Source organism: Buceros rhinoceros, unplaced genomic scaffold (assembly GCF_000710305.1).
Source record: "Buceros rhinoceros silvestris isolate BGI_N320 unplaced genomic scaffold, ASM71030v1 scaffold4377, whole genome shotgun sequence".
Taxonomy (NCBI): Eukaryota; Metazoa; Chordata; class Aves; order Bucerotiformes; family Bucerotidae; genus Buceros; species Buceros rhinoceros.
Window position 1 is genome coordinate 10,179 of NW_010422605.1, and position 9,434 is coordinate 19,612.

Genomic DNA, 9,434 nt, shown 5'->3' on the forward strand with positions numbered 1-9,434 from the left:
GTAAAGATAGTTGTGTTTTGGAACCAGGCTGCAAAGTCTTGCAGATGTGGTCTGGCTTAGACCAGCATTTTAAATTCAGTAACTTTGTATCTCCGGTTCAAAAGCCTTTTAGCAGGGTGTTGCCCAGAGCTTTTGTTAAATATTTTGTTGATTTAATTCTTGCAATGTCTGTTTGTTAAGAAGCAGAAAATGCTTTTAAAGCTATAGATGTATAAACCTCTGTGTTTTCCAGGTAAATTTTTATTGGCCTGTAAAAATTCATGCTTGTCCTGCCTTTCTTTACAGATTTTTTAATTTATTTTGTTTTTAATGTTCTGGTGTCTGCCTCTGCAGCAGGAGAGGCAGGTATAGGTGAGGTGGGAGGGTAGAGAGAAAGAGGCATTATTTAATTCATGAAGGATGGCTAATTTCATTTGGCTAGTGTCCATGTTTGCATATGGATATGATCTGTTCTTCTGTCTGTGAAGTTAAAACACTTTTTCTTTGTTTAGGAAATCCAAAAGGACAGCCCTGCTTATACGAGATGATGTGTAATGGCCCAGAGAGCTCGGAAACATGTGCCACTCCAGACCCTGACAGTGACCAGGAATGGGCACAGGAACACAATCGACTGGGAACTTTTGTGGAATTTCCACTTGACTGTCCAGTTTCGGCATCAGCACTAGCACGAGCTGGCTTTGTTTATACTGGTGAAGGTGACAAAGTGAAGTGCTTCAGTTGCCAGACAACAATTGAAGGGTGGACACCTGGCGATTCCGCTGTTGAGAGACACAAAAATCTTTCCCCAAATTGCAGATTTATTACTGAATCTACTTTTCTGGAAAATAGCATACATCCTCTTGCCCAGAACAACCAGCAGAGAACTGAAAATGGTTCCAGCAGTTCAGCCCTCCCCTGTGCTCTGGATGACCCATCGGATGTGGAGGCAGATTACCTCCTGAGGACTAGGCAGGTTGTGGATATGTCAGATAGTTTGTATCCTAAAAACCGAGCTATGTGCAGCGAAGAGGCAAGATTAAAGTCTTTTCACAACTGGCCCCTCAATGACCAGTTGACACCAAATGAATTAGCTCATGCTGGATTCTACTATACAGGTGTTGGTGATGAAGTGGCATGTTTTTGTTGTGGTGGAAAACTGAAACAGTGGGAACCCGATGACAGAGCTTGGTCCGAACACAAGAGGCATTTTCCCAAATGCCTTTTTGTCTTGGGCCGGGATGTTGGCAATGTTCCAAGTGAATCTATTCCTGCCGAGCTTGGGAGAAGCAGTCTGAACAATGCACAGCATCCAAGGAATCCATCTATGGCAAAATATGGAAGACGCTTACAAACATTTTTAAATTGGATATATCCTGTTGACAAGGAGCAACTTGCTGAAGCTGGGTTCTACAGCATAGGTAAGCTAGACCTTAAAATGGCTAATATCTTCTACTGAGAAATTTTATACAAATGTCTTTTTATGAGGAAAAAATATGCATTTTGTTACTCTAATATGGAATAATTTGCCAGATATTCTTTACTCGGTAAACTACTTTTCATAGTGTTTGTATATGATGATATACTTACATCAGATATTTTCAATAGTAAAGTATAAACTTAGTCATAAATTCATTTTTAGCCATAAAACATCACAGTATGTTTGCTTGCCTGCTAAAACTCTCATAATACACCTCTCACAGTGACAATGACTGAAGTTAATACTGTTTTAAAAGTGAAGTGCTGTCCTCCAGATACGTGGTCTGAGGCGTGAGCCTGTGGCCCGTGCAGAAGCCTATGAACAAGACAACCCAGGCTATGTGCTGGTTTATTTGGTTAACAGCTGTTTGCATTATCACAGCATCTGGACACCCAGAACTAGCAACTGCTGTTACTACCTCCCGTAAGAGCTTTGTGAGGACAGTGACTCCAGTGGAAAGGCTTTTACTCTTACACAGGTAGTGTTTGACTTGGATAAGGCTCCAGAATCTTTATGTGTTGATTTCCCAGTGAGATTGAATTGCACAGTTAAAGCTCTTGGAAATTCTTCACCGAGAGATGCTGTACGAGTACAAAGTGTTGCTATTATTAGGGATTATCCGGGATAATTTCTTGCTCTCATCTTAATTGGCTTCTCTTAGTAGCTCTCGGAAGAACATTTTAATCAGCCCCCACTTGTTTTATTGGTGACCATAAATAAAACCTTTGATGTATTCTTGTATGGGTGATAAATGGACGATGTTTGTACCCAGTGGAACTGTTTTTATTGATTTTTTTTTTTTTTCTTGGATTTCTAAAAGTACCTGGCATCTCACAGCCAAGTGAGACCTGTACTGTGGAGGTGCACTAAGTGGGCACTAGCTTATCAGAGCAGATGGCTGTTCAAATGACTTGTGTGAAAAATCTGTTTCCTGTGGCCTGAAAATGATGTACCTTTGCAGGAAAAATCTATCCATGCCTCTTCATTTCAGTGAACACAGTATCTAAGCAGTTTCTGGTGCCCTCTGACTACAGTAGGCAGACTGCTAGAATGGAGGGAATGCCATTCTCCTAACATCGCCTCGGCCAACTATGCCTCCGCTGTACAGAGCCCATTCATCTTAATGGCGAAATGGAGGACTGAAAAAAGCATGTAAACGTCCTTCATGCGTGGTGGTAGCCTATTCCACAGCTTGTTGACCAGTGGATTGAGCTATTTGATAATAGATTATTTTTAGCTTTTGCTTTTCATCTGTATAATCATTTGCTAAAATAAAATTCAGGACTGTTATTTTGTATTTTTTAAGCTCAAGTCTCTCCTGAACATTTGTTTCGAGTCACATGTATTATGTCCTCCTGTAAAATGAAGTTCTTTTTAGCTACAGTTGCTAATCAATAAGTAATTTTTTTTCTTAATAACGTAACTTTCTGGTTGGAAACTTACTGTTATGCCTACTAGAAGTATGTAACTTCATTCTCAACATGTTTCCTCAGGAAATGGTGATCATGTTGTATGTTTCCACTGTGGTGGAGGATTGCAAGAATGGAAGGAAAATGAAGACCCATGGGATCAACATGCCAAATGGTTCCCTGGGTAAGGTGTTATTTACTGTTTTCTTGTTGCATATCTGAGTCTTATTTATGGTATGTTTTAATGATAGATGGTATTAATAAATGTTTCAGAAAGATGTCTGTGGCTTAAAGTTGTTCAGATTTATGAAAATAATTTAATTTTTTTTTTTTAGTTCTCCTCCTCCACTTCTTTCTCCTTCGTTCTTGTGTGTAGGCACCAAAGGAGTATCAGTTATCTCCATGGTTTATATTTTTCCTTTTCAATAAGTAGAAAAAAATTTAAGGAATTTTTTGCATGAGAACCTTTTTTTTTTGTTGTTCCATCTGTTCTAATTCCTATATTCCTGCTCTTACATGTGTAATCATCAACACGTGCTTTAATGTTACATTGGAGGTCTCAGAAGAGGACATGACTATAATGTTGTCCTTGAGAGGTAGGAGGGAGTTCTTCTGGAGTGGGTGGGAGAGACAACTACATCCCAAGAGGCTGAGGGCGTAACTAGCTCATCAGAAGTGATCAGTCCAGAAGGTCCCCCTGGAATTGTACCTTCTGAATAAGTTCACTGTTAAGTCAGTGTGGCTTGTATGTCAGCTTGTTTGTAGGAATTATTAAAGGGGAGAGGAGATTTCCATGTCTGGACTTAACCAAAGTCTCAGCAGAATCATGATGTTTTGTGAATACGTACCTGTTTTTCCCTCATTCTTAAGCACTACGTTGTAATGGTTATTTTGACAGTGTGATACGAGCCCATCTTCTCTCAGGGTACAAAATGACTGCACCTCTGTCACCCTGCAGACAAACCTGAAGAAGTCAGTAGTGGTCTTGAATTCAAAACATACTTCTGCATAATTTTAAAGGATTTGAGGATCCCAGACCCAGAAGTGTTTTTTAGAAAGATTGCCAATTTCATCTGAAATGTGTCTTGAAGAACAGTGTGTGAGTCATAGTTTCTTAGAGGTGGATGAAAGCTGTCCAAGTACAAAGGCTTAGTTCCTTGTATAACACGCATAAAATCAATGTGTTTTATGTGTTAGCTACCAAATTTGTTTGCTGTGTCAAAAGGCTCTCTGGGAGCTGGAAGTTAGTATTTATGCCTTAGCCGACCCTGTTCTTCAGTAGTGGTACAGGCAGCTGCTGGTTATTATTTTCTGCCACTTGAAAGAGATGCCAATCCACGGTTTTGGCTTGGTGCAGCGCATGGTTAAGATGCATTTTCTTAGTACATTTTACTCCTCTTTATCTGGATTTTGTTTTTTGTTTAGTTTGCTTAAATTATGTCAGATTTGATTGTTTCCTCTCAGATCATTAACTGTCTTACATGGAGTTTTTGCTTGCGCATCACCTTCGGTGGCAACTTCTCAGTCTCACAGCATGCTGCCTATGTCCGGGAACAGGACACCATGATGGTGAAGTAACTGCTGAAGCTAGAGAACTATGGTCAAGGAGTTACAGCATTCCCTAAGTCTTCTGGTAGGGAAGAGCTCTGCCCAGTGGCTAGAACTGGTTGGAAAATAGTGAAAGCAAGCACGTAAGGCACGTGTCTGACCGGTGACTGCCTTTCTGTGGTTGCAAAAGGCTAAAAGAACCAACTTTTTAACGTAATGTTTGGTTTTTCATTGGAGTCTTTACTTTTATAAACCCGTGGCATCAGCTGGCCAACAAGTCTTAGATTTCTGTGTCACCAAAAATGTGAAAAAGATAAGTACTGCTGAAGTGATTAAGAAGTTTTAAAATATGTTTAAATGGCATTACTGTCGTTGACTGAATATATAAAGATTTCAAAAGCAAGCATTCTGTATGATTATCAAGGCTTCCCAAAGTTATGTGGTCAATTTTTGATTGCTGCTTACACAGTTTTATTACAACTGAATGTTTTTATTTATAGGTGCAGATTTGTGAGAAGGGAAAAGGGGATAGAATTTATAAATAATGTTCACTTAAGAGATGGATGTAGTGATTCAACAGTAAGTGTCTTATTAATATCATTTTGTTAAAATAGGTAATTTTCAGATGAAATTACTCTTCTAATTACATGCATATCATTTAGTCCTCCTGCTGCTTCTTTCACTGGCAGAAAGTAAAGGACTTGAAGTATGTTTTGGTTCTGTCATTCAGGGTTTATGGGTCTCACAGTTCTCCTTAGCTGGGTTATGGATCACATGCAGAGTACCTTGTGTATGTTGTATATTTGGTACTGGGTTTTTATAGCCTCAGAACCTAAGATTTATGATGAATGATTCCTTATTCAAGTGTAGCAGATAATTTTCCTCGTTGGTAGAGTGTTGTTAGACTTGTATGTAGTCACTAAAAACTAAAACCAATGTTATTTTACAATTCTTCAATAGACTAAGAATTCTGTACGTATGATTACAGCAAAGATGGGTTAAAATGAAAATGTAAAACAATATGAAAGATGTAACAAAACACTGATCCCTTTGCAATTGTTCAGAGCTGATTTAAAGTTTAATCAATAAAATGACTGAGATCAAATAGCTATTTCCTGTCTTGTAACTGTACAGGTTTGCTTCTACCTTCTCCAGAATTGTAATTTTGTCTGTTTGTATTTCACTTGCAGACAGAAGCTGCTGAACGGACAATAATTCCTAAAGGTATCTGTTTACAAAACAAAACACAACAAACCCCAAACAAACACCCTCACTCCCATTTTGGAATATCCCCATTTTCATGTAGAGTAAAGGAAATGCTTGATTTGAAAAATAACCCTATTACATTTGTAAATAAAGCTTGAGAGGCAACTTGTTGGATGATACTCGTCCATTGCTTCATTGCTTCTAAAGAACTGTAGAATGGATTTAATTTTGCATAGGGGAAATCTAGTCATGGTTGGATAAATAATGTCAGTAAGGATTGTAAGCCACGTATAGGATGCAGTCTTAGTTTTATAGCTAGGAAGTGTGGGTGAGGTGTTGAGTTAGTAGTGCTGTGTTAAAGAATGCTGAACTGAAACAATGGTTGTTGCGTTTCATGGAGCAGGAAGAGTTGGTCTGTTAAATGGCAAGCACTAGGAAGCTGGGAAAGCTTAAATAGCTTGTGTGTGTGCCAGTGTTACGTGTTACTGCAATGTTTTTCAGAAATACCAAGTTATAAAAAGACAAGACAGAGAACGGGGTAGTAGGAAGACAGGCAAGCAGCTTCATCCCAGGGAATGGTAGCTGTTGCTAATAAAAGTGGTTACACAAAACTATCCTAGAAATCTCTTAGTCACTGCTCATTTATGGGAGTGAAAATTAGGTTAAAAATTTTGCTATAGGAACAATCCTGTTAAGTAAAAAATAAATTAGTCATTTACATGTAGTAGAACAACTGGAAATAGGACACACTGCTAACAAATCTATTCCAAAAATTGCATGGAATAGAGGAAGGGGGAGGTCCAACAGACAAAAAAAAAAAGAAAAGGTTTCCTAAAGCAGTGTCGTGTCTTACTGTAGACGGGTTTACATGCTTACTGATGGCGCTGTGTTTTGGTTTTGTAAATTCACGTTATCTATTGGTTTCTCTCAACATATTTATGATTTTTTTTTTGTTCCCTGAATTGAACTAACAGTAATGTAATGTTACCAAATACTTTGGTATCTATTGTGCCTTGTTAACATTCGGTTAAGGAATTTGTGATGTTAACTATAGAAGACATTTTATTTTAGAAGTGGAAGTAGTTGATTTGAATAGCAAATCTAGGAGGATTTCTGTATTAGTAATAGATGAAGGGAGCCTGGGAAAACTAGGATGGGAGACCTCTCAGATCGGAAGTTTTGGGTGTTTTGACAATGCAGTTTTCACAACTAGCAAAATTCCTAAACTGGAAATACGGTTCCTTTAGCTGGATGTCTTAGAGCGCTGTAGTGAATACTGTCCGACAATCAGATTCATCCTTGTTAAATTGTTGTTTTGTTTTGTTTTTTTTTTAATTTCTTCAGATTATCTCTTACAGAATCCTTTGGTACAAAGTGCCATAGACATGGGTTTCAGTTTGTCTGAGATTAGGAACACCATGGAAAAGAGATTGCAGATGTCTGGAGAAAGTCACACATCTGTTGAGGATCTGGTAGCAGACTTAAGTTCTCAGAAAGAAAATACAAGGGAAGAAGAACCAAATGAAATCCCAGTTGAGCAAGATGAGCTTATTCAGTTACAAAACCTCTGTGTGTACTTTTGTATCAGCTCTTTAGTTTGTGAAATATATTTTATTGTTACCTGTTTGTTCTACCCTCTGATCCAAGTCTTGCCTAAGGTGAAGTTGCAGTATTGTAACTTAAAATTCAAGAGATTTTATTTTTGGACATTAAAAAAAAACCTGAACAAAGAGGGTGTTGAAATATTAGAGCGTAGCAGCATTTATAAATGTCATCTATAAAATAAGTAGTATTAATACCTCAGAAGTGTATAATTGAAGTAATAGTCTAGCCTGCTTCTAGGGAAAGGTAATACATGCTGGCTAAAAAGCCAAAATTACTGTGTCAAAGACATTTGAAAAGAAATGCAAGAATAACTGTAGATGTAGGGACTCTGGTGGCAGAACGAAACAGGCACAGAAACGTACCTTCAAATACCCAGTATACTCAAGAAGAAACACTCTTAGTGGGGGATTATTTATTTCTGAGTACAAAATTTTGCATGGGAAAGAAGCATTTTCCTCCATTAAGGAAAAGCGTACTTCTAGCTGGTGTTTCTTTTCAATTGCTTGTGGGACGTGCAAGCTGTGCGCAGAAAGCCATTGCAGTACACCCTGCAAAGAGACCAAACCCTAGATCTCTAACTCGGGAGATGTGTAGTTTGACGAGCATATGGGTGAATTCAGAGGGAGGGAAAAGACCATCTGGTTTCATGACAGGCAGAGATCTTTCCAGCCCACTCTTTTAATAAGATTTTTAGTGGACATTGTGAGGGGAAAAAGAACTTGCAGTGAAGATGGATGTTGGTTTTGTGATTGGCTGTGCAGAGCATTCCCCAAGAGGCAGGGGAAGGCGTTTGAAGTTTGCATTTTCAGATGGGTCATACTGGAATAACAAAGAACTCATGTACAACGCAGAATTGATTCTTTCTGTGTTACAAAGTTCTAAGCTTTTGAAGTATGGGCATTTAGAAAATGGAGCCAGGGAAGGAAATCACATCCTCATTCTTTTCGTTGAGGAAACTTTGAAAAAAAAATTAAATCAAATTTACTTAACTAGTATCAATGAGCCTTTCTTTCACCTGTACAAGTTTTGGGAAAGTTGTTACTGGGAAGTGGTTCCTGGTGGAAATGTGGATATCCTAAATTCTATAGATTTTTCAAGCTCTTGGAAATACAGATAGCTGAATTCCCTGCCTGCGTTGGCCTGAGAGATGTAATGAGATGGGGGTGCAAAGAGGATTCCGTGCTGCAGCTTGGTTTCCTCTCATCACTTTTTTTTTCGTGTTAAAGGTGTGACCTTTAAATCCTGTGAAGACAACCTTGTTGTTGTGTGTAAAGAAAAAAAAAGATTCGGTGGTACTAAGCATGTTAACTTCTTTTCCTGTGTCTGTTTTCCTTAGATCTCAGTACTGAAGAGAAGTTAAGACGCTTGCAGGAGGAAAAGCTTTGTAAAATCTGTATGGCTAAAGATATCTCAGTCGTCCTCATTCCCTGTGGTCACCTAGTCGCCTGTAAGGAATGTGCTGAAGCATTTGATGAATGTCCTCTGTGTCGTACAAGTATTATGAGAAGACAGGAAGTTTTTATGTATTAGGGAAACATATGGCACTGTGGGTGCAAACATTTCCTGCGTTATTGCTTTAAGTATTGTACTCTAAGGTAAAAAATGCAGTTAACTCCTGGGTGGAATCATATGGCGGTACAAGATTTTTCTGCCATCAAGCTCTAAGTACATTTTAAAAATTATTTTCCTTAAGTGAATTTTTTGTATGTAAAAACCAATATTGAAAGGCATATGTATGTAATCTGTAACTTCAGCTCATGGACCTGATTTGGGAAAGCCGAAGTAACGCAAAGCTTTATTTATGTGACCATGCCTTTGCTTCACTTCGGAAGGACTCAGCTGTATAAAGCGTTTGGCGCTATGTAAAATTTGTAAATAAGTTAATCTAAAAAATTATTATATACATGTATATTATATCTGAGATTTTAGCTTCTCAAACACATTCTGTAAATTGAAGATATTATTTCTGTAACCGGGATTGTGACATAATGCAGAGAATATGCCTAAACCTGCTGCTCCCATCTTTCACCTTCTGTTTGGAGGTGAAACTCAACTCCTGTCTAAGTTTGTCTGTTTTGATATATAATTCCTGACTCCCCATTTATTTTCTTCTGGTTTAGGTGTATCAGTTTGCCTCAGTTAAACTGGTTTTAGGCATCTGTTTTTCACAAAAATCCCTCTGTATATAAACTGTACATAAATTTCATTCC

The 9,434-nt window shown here is 38.2% G+C and overlaps 1 protein-coding gene across 1 annotated transcript; it reads left to right on the forward strand.

Annotated features, from left to right (window-relative positions):
* Nucleotides 1–523: 523 nt before the first annotated feature.
* On the forward strand, nucleotides 524–8,754 carry XIAP (X-linked inhibitor of apoptosis). Its single transcript, XM_010140086.1, has 6 exons — nucleotides 524–1,397; nucleotides 2,950–3,049; nucleotides 4,914–4,992; nucleotides 5,604–5,637; nucleotides 6,964–7,188; nucleotides 8,561–8,754. The coding sequence occupies exons 1-6, from the start codon at nucleotides 524–526 to the stop codon at nucleotides 8,752–8,754; spliced, it is 1,506 nt and encodes a 501-aa protein (XP_010138388.1).
* The last annotated feature ends 680 nt before the right edge of the window (nucleotides 8,755–9,434 follow it).

What these genes read in the sequence shown, in the direction of transcription:
- XIAP (XM_010140086.1), top strand. Translation starts at nt 524, where the DNA reads ATGATGTGTAATGGCCCAGAGAGCTCGGAAACATGTGCCACTCCAGAC. An exon ending in ACGGACAATAATTCCTAAAG is followed by an intron (nt 5,638 to 6,963) that starts GTATCTGTTTAC and finishes TAATTTCTTCAG; the next exon opens with ATTATCTCTTACAGAATCCT. An exon ending in TATTCAGTTACAAAACCTCT is followed by an intron (nt 7,189 to 8,560) that starts GTGTGTACTTTT and finishes TGTTTTCCTTAG; the next exon opens with ATCTCAGTACTGAAGAGAAG.